General features: G+C 44.3%; 1 protein-coding gene across 2 annotated transcripts; it reads left to right on the forward strand.

Moving 5' to 3' along the window:
- Positions 1-1,979: 1,979 nt before the first annotated feature.
- Positions 1,980-8,672, forward strand: BOLA3 (bolA family member 3). Of its 2 annotated transcripts, none has more exons than XM_072148825.1 (4): positions 1,980-2,116; positions 2,811-2,931; positions 5,737-5,825; positions 8,404-8,672. In XM_072148825.1, exons 1-4 carry the CDS (start codon positions 1,994-1,996, stop codon positions 8,467-8,469), a joined length of 399 nt encoding a protein of 132 aa, XP_072004926.1. In that variant the 5' UTR covers positions 1,980-1,993; the 3' UTR covers positions 8,470-8,672. The 2 variants fall into 2 exon arrangements, with proteins under 2 accessions (XP_072004926.1, XP_072004927.1); XM_072148826.1 differs by having other exon boundaries at positions 2,066-2,116; positions 2,814-2,931.
- The last annotated feature ends 5,463 nt before the right edge of the window (positions 8,673-14,135 follow it).

Genomic DNA, 14,135 nt, shown 5'->3' on the forward strand with positions numbered 1-14,135 from the left:
CACCATGGATATACCTATAAAGGTAGATAGGGTGGTAGGGGCATCTATTGGACGTGAGGATAGCACTTTTATTCCCCTAATATGCAGATTTACTAAAGTGGCTACTGGGGTGTTTGACCCTCCTACCAGATATCTTTGGGGCACAGCTGCTCGTAGCTGCGCGCCCTCGTTCGCGAATCCTGCCGTCTGCGCATGGACATAACAGCAGGTCTGCATCTGCACGGCCACTGCTCCGAAGCGGAGCTTCTGCGCATGCAGGCTTTGCAGACGAGGGCAGGCACCTACAAGCTGAAGACATCTGGTAGGAGGGTCAAAGAGGCTTCTGGGGCGTGGAGTAGCTGCCCCATGTAGCCTCAGCTCTGGCTACTCCACGCCCCAGTAGCCTCTTTAGTAAATCTGCATATTAGGGGAATAAAAGTTATTAAAAGATTGCGGGGACGTGAGGAATAACCCTTAAAAGGGCTATCTTCCCGTCCTATAGATTTACCCGTCCTTTATAGGTAGATCCGTGGTTGTAAGTTTCCTTTAAAGGAAACCTACCACTTGAAGTGGCAGGTTTCCGATGGCAATACACACTATTTTAGTTAGTGTTTTAAACCGCGGTATCGCGGTTTAAAACACTTTTTAAACTTTATAGCCGGCGCAGGCAGGTACGCGCTCGGCGCTTACCATGCACGCCGCTCTCATTCACTTCCTATGTAGCCGCGCGCACGGTAAGCGCCGCGCGCGTAACTGCCTGCGCCGGCTACAACGTTTAAAAAGTGTTTTAAACCGCGATACCGCGGTTTAAAACACTAACTAAAATACGCTTTAAATACGGTTTAAAACACTAACTAAAATCCGGTATTGCCATCGGAAACCTGCCACTTCAAGTGGTAGGTTTCCTTTAAGACACTTTATCCAAAAACCCATTTAAAAAGCCAATATGCAAAACTGATGCAGAGGATGCAAAAACGCAATGGTACCAAAACGCCATGCGTGTCACCGGCCTAAGAACACTAAAATACCGGCCACAACAGGGTATGGCGGTAAAAATGACCTGCCAAAATAGGTGGTGGTAAGGAGCCCCTTAAACCTGCTCCCCACAAGCAAGTTTGGTCTGACAAACTTGCTCCTTGCACTTTTGGGACGGAATCTAGAATCACTCAACAGAAGTCAGCATGTCCGCTCACTGCATCAATTTTAGATTTGCCCTGAGAAATCCCACAAGCGCATGGAGGGAGTTTGATTGTGAGCAACGGGTAGAACTGTATCTATAAAAATACTGCCCAGGTGGCAAACCTTTCCATATGGCATCAAAATATTTATAAAATATCATCTGATGGAAAACACGGTGATTAATCTTACACAAAAAATTCTCTACATCCCATCCAATGAAATCCAAGGAATACACGGGTGTCATTGTACAACGTGGAAGTATTATGGAGCCATTATAGCGCTTGTGTGTACGAGGTCTATGACCATTAGAAAGGAGATAACGTTTTTTTATTATATATATATATATATATATATATATATATATACATACATACTAATAAATGCACTTTCTGCATGTTGTATACACTCTATAGTACATCCAGTGCACACATAGTATGGTATTTACATTACAAAATATTGAAATACATGCACTGCAATATGGTGGAGCGGAGAAGATAAAATACATGACTAGAATTTTTTCATTATAAATCTCCTTTGTGCGGCCATTAACACTGCACTACAGTCACACATAGCCCTGCAGCACATTTCCCTCACCGCTCCCCCTACTGGCCACAATTAGCACTACACCTGGACTTGGACGCGGGGAAATGACGTCACTGACTCCCCACTCCCTCCTTTATTATTATTATAAAGCTATTATATTAAGAGCATATTACACTATTAGTCTCTTTTTCTCTTTTATCTTTATTATGAAATAATATGTTGTCGTAGAAAACTTTAAACTAATGATGTAACATATAGGTGCCCGTAACCATCATGGCCGCCGGTGCATAATATGACGTCACTTCAGCGCGCCGCATGTAACTATCCCTATGGATATACAGTAGTAGTGACATTGAGTGTCTGTCTGCACAGTGGCATCATGTGGGCGGCCGGGCACCTGATCGCCAGGGCGAGGGTAAGGGCATGACTGCGTGTACTGCTTATGTTTGGGGAGGGGGACATTGCTGCGCATATGTGCTGCATACAGGAAGGGGAGAGCGGGGTCTCTGCTCACAACTGAGGGTTTGTTACAGTTGTATCCAGCCTATGGCAATCTACAGTCTGGATTCCTTTTTACCTGAAATGAAACATTGTAGCAAACTCTCAGGAAGAGAGAATTATACAGCAAATGTAGATTATCCTGAACTGGATACAATTGTAGCAAACCCTCAGGTGTGTGAAGGATAAAGGTATATATACATTTACAAATGAAGTCTGAGTTGTGATTATCATGTTGCATGTGTAACCCTAGCATTAGATCTGTGTAGATTATTATACAGCCGGTACACATCTTCAACTCATTAAGCAATGACATACAAGGAAAGTTGCTAAAGTTACGCAAGTTTTCATTCCCATTTGTTATAGGGATTGTGGCGAGTTTACACCATCGAGGGGATGCATTGTAGATCAGTGGTGGTCTGACTAATGGGGTCCTGTGTTTCTCCATCTGGATAGAGTTGTGGTGCCAGGGATGGACGCGCCCTGTATGTGGGCAGCTTCAGCATTCCCCTGCAGCTGCCAGACATATCTGATGTGTGTCCTAGTGGTGAGCCCCCCACATCACTCTCCTGTGGATCTATCCTAAGACTATATTGGTCTTTTCTCCCTAGCAGACTTGTGTCCTCTGCAACCTCAGAAGATCATTTGCCTCAAAAGGAGAAGACCGGATCACACAAGTGCTGAAGACCAGGTTTCCTCTGGCCTCCTCTGTGAGAGTTGTGGATATTTCAGGTATTTATATTGTACATGAATGGAGACAATGATCTGAGATCCATTAGATCTCTCTGTTATCTGATCCCAGCATGATGTCCCCCTGCGGACAATGGTCTATTTTTTGTCAATAACGAAGAGTAAAGAGGGACAATGTGGAGACAAATACTATATTTACTGAGAGATTACCCACACCGCACATTTATTACATATGATCAGGCCAGGCAGACATGAGGATTCTCGTACTAGTAAGAAATCTACCTTGTAAGGCCCCTTTCACACTTGCGTTTTTCACACGCGTTTTCTGCGCGTGCTTTTGATGCGCAGAGCTTGCATTGCACTCTGACCCATTGTAACCAATGGGTCTTTTCAGACTGGCATTTTTTTTCACGCACACACGCGCGTTTAAATCTTGACATGCTCTACTTTTGCAAGTCATGCGCGTGAAAAACGCACCATACAAGTCTAGGGAGACGCATCAAAAACGCATCGCACTCTGAGACACTTGCAAGTGCAATGCGTTTTTCACGCATCAATTGCCATAGAAAAGATAGAGCTCAGCCCTGAGTCCATTTCACAAGCATTTTCTGCGCGTGAAAAACGCATTGAAATTGCAATGAAAACGCGCGTGAAAAACTGAGACACTGAACAAACACTGACTGAAAACTGATTGCACTCTGATGCAAAATGTGCGTTTTTCACTGACCAAACTCTGATCGCTCCCTGATCAAACTCTGACGTGATCTGCAACGCAAGTGTGGAAGGGGCCTAAGGCCATCACTGAGTCCGAGAGTCACTAATACCAGGTAGAGGCGTCTAGAAGTTTACTGATTGTCACTGAAGTTTTTAGTTTTTTTCTGTGTATTACATGTCATCTCCATTCAACCACCTACAGTCAATTGTTAATCGCTACCAACTGCTATTCCTTCTGACTTCACCATCCACATGCACACATGCTCAGCAGATTCAAACCTGTATTTCAAATAGAGGGGAAGGACTGTTGCTATAACTCCTTAGGACACCCCCATAGACGGTACTCATGTTTACCCCACACCTTTGTGGAATCCAAGTTTGATTGCATCTGGTGCAGGTATTGCACATAGTCCATGTATAGTTCATATGAACAAAAAAAACCTTTGGCACCTGCAGCCAAAACACCAAAATAAATTTCTGGGTCATGCAAGGCCTCTCTTTACACATCTCCCTCCTTATCATCTACTGTCTATTAGGAGTCTGAACTGCTGACAGACTCCCTTTAAGGTTCTCCGCATCTTTTTATCAGTTTGTCTAATAAAAATTACATTGGTCACAAGGAAAAATACCCCTTTATGAAATAGTTAAATAGGACCTGTCACCTATAAAAAAAAAAAAAAAAAAAACCCACTAGGAGCTGCTTACTACCCCATTTTTAGCAGTGAAACTGCTAGCTTTATCGGAACGCCCCCTCCTGAATACGCCGAACCACTGTGAGCTTGGTCCGGTGCATTTTTTATGGGTGACAGGTCCTCTTTAAATTAAGGAAGTTTCAGAATTGGAATTGTCCTTAATGGCCCCAAATGCAGTGCTGTAGTATAATCTGTGATGTGTCATCGGTTAGTGAATGCAGTTTGGCACATCTCATCCACCGATTGCCTGCATTGGTCGCTCACACCGTAAGGGTATATTTACAGTCCGATCAAAAAAACATGCACCCAAAATTTTTAATAGGAGGCAGGGGGGAGGGGTGTTGCACACTCCAACATATTTTAACAAACCTGCAGTTGTCAGAAGTTTTTCTGTCTAAAAAAATCTTTCTGTAGATATATATTCTGCTACAGTGTTTGGATGTAGGTAAGAGTTATCAGCCTGGAATCCAGGCTCATGATCCTACAGAGAATCGAACTACATACATTGTAACAAACACTCAGCTGTAAGCACAAGGTCAGGATGGGATTTCATCTTATAAATGAAATGGGAGTTCTGCCTCTTCTCAGTTTATGAAGCAATAAAGACAGTTGGGTAATTCAGTAATGATCTTAAATTATAGATACCGTAATATGAATGAAATCTACCATCAAAATCAAACACTTACTCATAGATCCAGGCTCTGTGACTGTGGTAATGTTCTTATATTTATTATCCATGGCCGCCATCCTTCTGAATCAATTTTTTAAAATATTCTAATATGCCTGGAAGGCTACTGGGGTGGTACCCAGAGGTTCTGTGCTGCAGCTTCACAGGCTGTTACACTGTTTCCACTTCCTCTGCTGCATTGACATTACATCAGCGGAGAGGGGGGAGAGTTTCAGCATACAGTGGGAGGGGGAAATTCTCCTGCACAGTGTTACACTGTTACAGCCTATGAACTTGCTGCACAGGAAGCTGCTGGTAACACCCTTAAAGGAAACCTACCACTTTCCAACAGTACTTCTAAGCAGCAAATGCCGTGCACCAGCTCAGGGTGAGCTGGTGCCGGAGCTTATCTTCGTTATGTTCTTAAACTGTTGTAAAGCGTTTAAACACTTTAGTAATCTTTATATTGAAAGCAGCTTCGGCGCACCCTGGTAAGCGCTCAGCGACCACTTCCTATTCAGGCGCAGGCACGGTCACGCGCATGGTGCGCCGCACGTGTTCCACCGTGCGCCGAAGCGGCTTCCAATATAAAGATTACTAAAGTGTTTAAACGCTTTACAACAGTTTAAAAACATAACGAAGATAAGCTCCGGCGCCAGCTCACCCTGAGCTGGTGCACGACATTTGCTGCTTAGAAGCACCATCGGAAGTGGTAGGTTTCCTTTAATAAAAATGTATTCTACTGTTATAGATAACCCAGGTGCCTTCTTACAGGTGGATGTGGGGCAATGTATGAAATCCACATTGAGTCTGAAGAGTTCAAGGAGAAGCGCACAGTCCAGCAGCATCAGATGGTGAATGAGGTGAGACTTGTCATTGTGTTGTCTCTGACCACATGTATTAGTATGGAGCAGTGTTCAGGTCCATATGTAACATACTGTAATGTCAGGGTGATAACTTGGTCCCTGGCAGAGGATCTCAGCTATTTTGTCTTGGGTGTCATTAGTGTTTGATGCTCACGCGCTGATGACCGCAATAAAGCGAGATGCAAATGTAAGCAGGAAAAGGACCTGCTTTTAGTTTTGCAGCCGGGAAGTCAGCTCATGGAAATGACATGCTGGATGGTAAGGGGGCTGCCTTACAAGGAAGCTTAGTGGTAATGTTTACCTTGTCCCATTCTGGAAAATGTATTAGCATATTTCCCAGAATCCCCTAGTGGAGCATCAATGGCTTCAAGTCTCCACAAACCTGCAAGATGGATTTAATTGGTAAAGTCCTCTGTAAGGAGTGCTCCTACTTGCCCCAACCTGGGCAAAATCCTTTCCGATAAACCATTTTCCTAAAATCTACTGATAAGATGCAAACACATAGAAACAGCGATGTCTACAGTAGGGAATCAGTTCCCTCTGGAATAGATATACTGGTTTGGCTTTAATCCTGCATCGTGTCATTCGGCTTCCTGGAGGTCATGCTGGATGGTAAGGGAGCTGCCTTACAAGGTAGCAAAAGAGGCAATGTTTTTCTTGTCCCATCCTGGAAAACTTATTTGCATATTTGACAGAATCGTCAAGTAGAGTGTTGGTGGCTGTAAGTCTCCACACACCTACAAGGCGGCCTTAATTTGTATAGGCTCCTCTTACTTCCCGAACCCGGTAGGATGCGTGCATAGGTAGGATGCGTGCATAGGTAGGATGCGTGATAACCATTGAATCAATGGAGGACATTTATAATGAAACACCCCCCCCCCCTCCGGTGCCACCTATATACAGGAGTCTCCAGCCTCCAGCGACCATTCAGGCTTGTACGATCACAGTCACAGGCACGTGGGGCAGAAATGTCCCGGGCCGGCCCACTCCAACGCGGGCTACACCCCCTTCATGTCCATTGCCTTCCACTTGGAGTTGGCGGAACGGGAAAAATCATTGCAATGCCTGGCGGTTTGTAGTTTTTCAGGGCTTTTACGCCAGAAAAGACGTGTATGAGCCCTGATCAGGGACGGCTCCTTGAATCAGTAGGCCCTTGGGCGACAGAGCCTCAGTGGGCCCCTTGGCAGTAAACTCATGTGGCGGCATTAAAAACACACAATTTAATGAATAAATAGTCCGCTGGTCCAAGAATTAATCTCTTAGCGCTCTACACCGTACGTGTACACATTGTAATGAATCCTATGTAAAAATGCCATATACTGCAATACAGTAGTATTGCAGTATGTGGTGGGAGTGATCAGGCCATCTAGGGTTAATTTATCTACAGCTGATATATAACTAAGTAAACAGTAAAAATCCTAAAAACAGGCATCACTGCGTCTCAAAATGTCTGATCAAAATATAAAAACGGTTATTCCTGACAGTGAACCCCATAATGGAAGATAGCGCCCAATTATCCAAAACGGCACCTTTACACCATTTTACATCACATACAAATTTTTACAAAAAGTGGCACAGTCCTCAAAATGGTAGCGATGAAAACGTCAGCTCATCTCGTAAAAGATGACACCACACACAGCTCCTACACCATAGTATGAAAAAGTTTTCATTTTTGACGATGTATAAAAATACAATAAAACCTATAAAAACTGAACACACAATAAAGTGACACACATGCATTTTTTCATACAGTTGCTCCATGAATTAATATACAGCCCCACAAACTTTTAACTGTGACAGCCAGGCTCCATTCATTAAGAATATACATCCCCCTGCCCCATGAATTAATTAAATGCACATTAGGTACCATATTATGGGAGGTAGAAAAATAATAAACCTTAACTCACCTCATGCACGCAGGTCCAGGGCTCCATCCTGCGCCCCACTTCACCTCTTCTGGGGCCACCGTCTTCAGCACAGCGTCAACTGTGCGGCAGCTCTGCCTGTCGATTGCAGAAGAAATTGAGTGCCCCTGCGATCACCTTGCAGCGCCGCTCCCCGTCACCTGCGCCAGTAGGCGCCACAAGGATGCCGATGTAATTGAGTTTTGTGATCGGGCCAGCGTGTGCCGTGGGCCCCACTGGGAGCTCCGGGGCCCTGGCACATGCCCGGGTACGCCGGGTGCTGACGCCGGCCATGGCCCTGATACATATCTCATGTGCATGAGGGAATTGCCTGTAGAGACGGTCCCCTTCTTAAGAACACCCGACCTACAGACGACCCCTAGTTACAAACGGACCTCTGTATTTTGGTCATTTAGTGTACTTTAGCCCTGGACTACATTAATCAGCTGTAACAGTTATGAAATGTATCAGCAATGAAGCTTTATTATTAATCCTGGTTCTTATAACAATCCAACATTTTCAAAATCCAATTTCACAGAGATCAAAAAAATTTTATTATAAAATATACAGTTCTGACTTGAATACAAATTCAGCTTAGGTTCTGTAGGTTTGTTCCCATCCTGCCTGTATTCTCATACCTTATACGGGTGTCTTCTTCTCCCTCCCTCTAGGCTCTTCAAGAAGAGATTAAATCCATGCACGGCCTGAGAATATTCACATCTGTTCCAAAACACTGAAGATAGAGGGCTGGATTGTCTGTGTAACCAGCCCCGGGGGCCGTCGCCTGCTGTATACACCGGGGATGAGGGGGTTATGTAATATTCCATGCACTGCAGGAAGAATGGGGAGATATATTTATATAAGCTGCTGACATTGCACATTATAGTTTTTCTACCTAGAATATAAAATGAATATTCTAATAAAGTGAAGTAACACAGTGCACAGATGTCTGGTTCTATTAATGATTAATTTTTATTTCTATAGCGCCATCATATTCCTTAGCGCTTTACATCATAGGGGACATATACAAATATAATATTACATTACACAGAACAAACAGTCATATGGAACAATAGCTTACAGTCTATGGCTACATTCACACACATGTATGGGGGACGTATGTACGGCCGATGTATGTCCCCCATACACTTCATGTCCTATCTTTTCCCGTGTTACGGCGCAGTGCTTACAGTCTATGAGGATGAGGGGGTGACACAAGAGCTTACAGTCTATGAGGATGAGGGGGTGACACAAGAGCTTACAGTCTATGAGGATGAGAGGGTGACACAAGAGCTTACAGTCTATGAGGATGAGGGGGTGACACAAGAGATTACAGTCTATGAGGATGAGGGGGTGACACAAGAGCTTACAGTCTATGAGGATGAGGGGGTGACACAAGAGCTTACAGTCTATGAGGATGAGAGGGTGACACAAGAGCTTACAGTCTATGAGGATGAGAGGGTGACACAAGAGCTTACAGTCTATGAGGATGAGGGGGGGTGACACCAGAGCTTACAGTCTATGAGGATGAGGGGGTGACACAAGAGCTTACAGTCTATGAGGATGAGGGGGACACACAAGAGCTTACAGTCTATGAGGATGAGGGGGTGACACAAGAGCTTACAGTCTATGAGGATGAGAGGGTGACACCAGAGCTTACAGTCTATGAGGATGAGGGAGGTGACACAAGAGCTTACAGTCTATGAGGATGAGGGGGACACACAAGAGCTTACAGTCTATGAGGATGAGGGGGTGACACAAGAGCTTACAGTCTGAGGATGAGGGGGTGACACGAGCTTACAGTTTAGGAGGATGAAAGGGTGACACAAGGGCTTACAGTCTATGAGGATGAGGGGGTGACACAAGAGCTTACAGTTTATGAGGATGAGGGGTGACACAAGAGCTTACAGTCTATGAGGATGAGAGGGTGATACAAGAGCTTACAGTCTATGAGGATGAGAGGGTGACACAAGAGCTTACAGTCTATGAGGATGAGGGGGGTGACACAAGAGCTTACAGTCTATGAGGATGAGGGGGGTGACACAACAGCTTACAGTCTATGAGGATGAGGGGGGTGACACAATAGCTTACAGTCTATGAGAATGAGGGGGTGATACAAGAGCTTACAGTCTATGAGGATGAGGGGGGGACACAAGAGCTTACAGTCTATGAGGATGAGGGGGTGACACAAAAGATATAAGAGCTTGTACAATGGTCCAGCCATAAAATGGAATTGAAATAATTTAATAAACAGGTGCTGCTGCTTGAACCAGTCATCAGCCATCGGTCATATATAAATATATAATATATACTCGAGTATAAGCCAAGTTTTTGAACACAAAACTCAGCTTCAGAAAAAGAAAAAAAAAAGTGTACTCACCTTCCGACGTCCCCCCGGCAGGTCCTCTTCTATTGATCGATGCTCCGGTATCTTCTCTGTGTCCCCTTGCTGACATGAGTGTGTGCCGATGCCGGCGCACATAGTAGAATGTCAGTGAGCGGCTGACGTCACGATCCCTGCGATGAACAGCGTGGGGACACGGAGCCGATGCCAGAGCTGCAATGGATTAAATAGGACCTGCCGAGGGGGCGTCTGTAAGGCTATATACTTCCGGGGGCAGGCTGTACACTACAGGGGGGCTGGCAGGCTGTATACTACTGGGGGCTAGCTGTATACTACAGTGGGCAGGATGGCGATATACTACAGGGGCATGGCTGGCTGGCTGGATATACTACAGGGGGCTGGCTGGCTATATACTGGGGGGCTGTGACCAATGCATTTCCCACCCTCGGCTTATACTCAAGTCTTTATTAAGGTTTTTTTGTTTAGGTTTTTCCAGTTTTTTGTGTTAAAATTAGGGGTCTAGGTTTATACTCAGGTCGGCTTATACTCCAGTATATATAATGTATATGTATATATATTTCTTAGACCCTCAAGCGTACTTTAACCCAGACAGTATGATCATCACACCATATACAGCAATACCACAGACACCGTGTGGTAATCAATCAAGATCTATGGAGCCCCTCTGGCTCATATGCATCATTTTTAAAGGCTTATTTGCTAACAACAAGGAAGAGCGGATCCTGCCAGAGGGGGCACACACCAGTATGTACTTGCTTTACAATCCTTCATCCTGGTGGTAGATGTCCTGTAGTACAGTAATAGTGTCCTGACATCAGTGAGCACAATGATGTGATCACACTACACACGACACATTCTCCCCAAGGAAGGAAAATTATTATTAATTTGTGGAAAGGGAAAAAAGTGTCTTTTATGGACACTTTAATAAGTTCAATCTTTACATACAATGGGGCAGATTTACTTACCCGGTCCATTCGCAATCCAGCAGCGCGTTCTCTGTGCTGGATTCGGGTCCGGCCGGGATTTATTAAGGTAGTTCCTCCGCCGTCCACCAGGTGAGCTGCTGAGCTGAAAAGCATCGGAACGCACTGGAGTTCACCGGCTCAGGCTGAGTGAAGGTAAGTGCAAGCTCCGCGACAGATTTTTTTTTTTTAAATGCGGCGTTTTTTCCGAATCCGTCGGGTTTTCGTTCGGCCACGCCCCCCGATTTCCTTCGCGTGCATGCCAGCGCCGATGCGCCACAATCCCGGGGCAATTCAGGGGAAATCGGCGCAAATCGGAAATATTCGGGTAACACGTTGGGAAAACGCAAATCGAGCCCTTAGTAAATGACCCCCAATGTGTATCTGTACGTCTAAATTGGAATCAGCCAACTTGTAATACCTATGACTGGCCAGAAGGTGGAGTCAGTTGTTGCTTCCGTTACTTTTATCTATGGCCAATGATGCTCCATCACACTGGACAACAGGGAATCGATTGAAGGAGGCCAAACATTTCTACATTGTATTGCACAGATTTTTTATGTTTTTCTTAGGCTAAGTTCACACTAAAGTTCAAACCTCTGATAAAAATGTAAAGAACGGAGGAGCTTTAACGTAACAATTAAAAATCCCCTTGATGAATGTAAATTGTATCCGTTTAGGCAGGGATCTGTTAAGCATGCGTTTTTTTGGACTAAAAATTTGACGGTGGCTGCAGTTTACCTCTGTTCGGATGACATAAAAATCCCATCGACATCAATGTGAATTCTAACAGATACATTATTTACCATTTATTAATGGAGGGTCACAGCAGAGGTTTGATAGGTAGTGTGAACTTAGCCTCACAGGTTCAGGGATCATAGTAGCTTTTCAAACTTTTCCAGGAGGAATAATAGAGAAATCACACAATCTAGAATTCCAGGACTTAAGAACTGTTCTATTATTAGTAATAAACTGATAACTTAATAGCTTTGGCTTATTATGGAATATGTTGGACTTGATAGACTGATACTAAGAACTTATACCCAGGCCGCCAGCATAAGATCAGTGGAGGTGAAACAGGTAACATCTAGCGGACCTAGTGGCAGAGAGCTCTTATATTTAACCCACTTATAATAATAATTAATTTTATTTATATAGCGCACACAGATTATACAGCGCTGCACAGAGTTTACCAATCAGTCCCTGTCCCCAATGGGCCTCACAATCTAATCATCCTACCAGTATGTTTTGGAGTGTGGGAGGAAACTGGAGGACCTGGAGGAAACCCACACAAACACGTAGAGAACATACAAACTCTTTGCAGATGTTGACCTGGATGTGACTTAAACTTAGGACCCCAGCGCTGCAAGACTGTAGTGCTAACCACTAAGCCACCGTGCTGCCCAACACTGAACATAAATTTTTACTGTTTTCTTTATGACATGTGAGACTTAGTTTTATTAATGTCATGTTTTTCTTTATAGAATTAGCAGACAAATGACTAAAAATGTGAAAAAAATATATACTTTGATGTTATCTTTTCCCATTGAAGTTTCAAAGCATGAAAGAAGTAAGAATGAATAACCATATATCCCATAAATCACTCCTTCACCTCCAGCTACAGAGGGTGCATGTACTACTGCAAAATCTCAGCTCTGTCATCCTCCATTCTGCCTTCAGCTGACAGGTTGGAGGGGGGGACCATTTTAGATGCCCAGATCTCCTGAACAATAGCACCTAGAAACACAGTTCTGATGCCATATTAAAGAGGATAAGTTGCTAAGTTGTCTAGGTGCCATAGAACCGCAGCTATCCACTATAACAGTTAGTAATGTAGAGCTGTATGAATCAAATCAACTTGAACAGGAGGTATCTTAAAATCTGTGGCACAATCCTGATGCAATATTAAAGGGGCAATTCTCATCTTTAATATCACATCAGAACTCTAGGTACCACAGTTTAGAAGAAATACCAGATTGAAGTGGGCCACTGTCATGACATCTATATACTTGCTATTTGCAGGGAGTGCGTGCAATTAGGACGTTTATAGCTGTATGGCATTTGTGAAAGGGTTAAAGAAACACAGATTCATTGAATCATACCATATGCAGGGCCTGGTGGGAGCAGCATGACCCTAGGTTGTAGGACTCCAATGAAAATGAGTCGTGCTCCTCCCTTCAGGCCCGGTATCATGTATTATTCTATGAATCAGCTGTGACTGGACTATGGAATGGTGTTATAGATGCTTGTGCAGCAATGAGGAATGGGGGCCCAGTTATAGTTATAGTTTTGCATGGGATGCTGGTGACTGTAGTCCTTGCTGATTGATGAATGATGCACAAACCAAATGTCAAAACTTTATTTTTATTTCAATTCTCAAAATCAGGAAAGATCACAAACGACGTAGAAGATGATGTGTAACAGGAGTTATTTACATCTGCTGGCACCAGTGTGTAGGAGACCTGGAAGGCACCCATCAGGGTGGCAGCACCCAATATATGTCTGTACATGTCCCACCTATACTGCGCTCAGTGATGTGAACACTGAACAGTCACTAGATTAGGGGATAGTGGGTTGGCATCATAGACCCCCAGTGATGGCAGTGCCATGGTGCACCCCAGGTCTCACCTTTAACCCGACCCTGCCGGAGTAGATGGTAAAATCATGCATGGCACAAGCGTCTGACAACAGAACCATGTCAACCAATCAGAGCTCAGATTCTATGTTCTGTGGGAAAATGAAAGTGGATCTCTGATTAAGAACCAGAACAGTTCTGTCCACATTCATATTGAACACCCTGTGTTGGCGCAGCAGTTTTTTGTGAGTAAGCAGGGACTCCTTGTATTACATATCACTATGATGGAAGGAGTCCCATCCTCTGCGCTGTGGTCAGTCTTTTCTATGCAGCCACATGTACAGACATAAGTCCTGCATTCCTCTGTATGAGGGGGAAATCTAAAAAACCTCAGGACACACCTCAGTAAGAGGATCACCTCGCTGCTCGCCAGCATCTAGGTAGAGAAAGGTCAATCGTTACAGCCAAGCAGTGACGACTGATCCCGATCAGGGTTATACA

Source organism: Engystomops pustulosus, chromosome 4, assembly GCF_040894005.1.
Source record: "Engystomops pustulosus chromosome 4, aEngPut4.maternal, whole genome shotgun sequence".
NCBI classification, from domain to species: domain Eukaryota; kingdom Metazoa; phylum Chordata; class Amphibia; order Anura; family Leptodactylidae; genus Engystomops; species Engystomops pustulosus.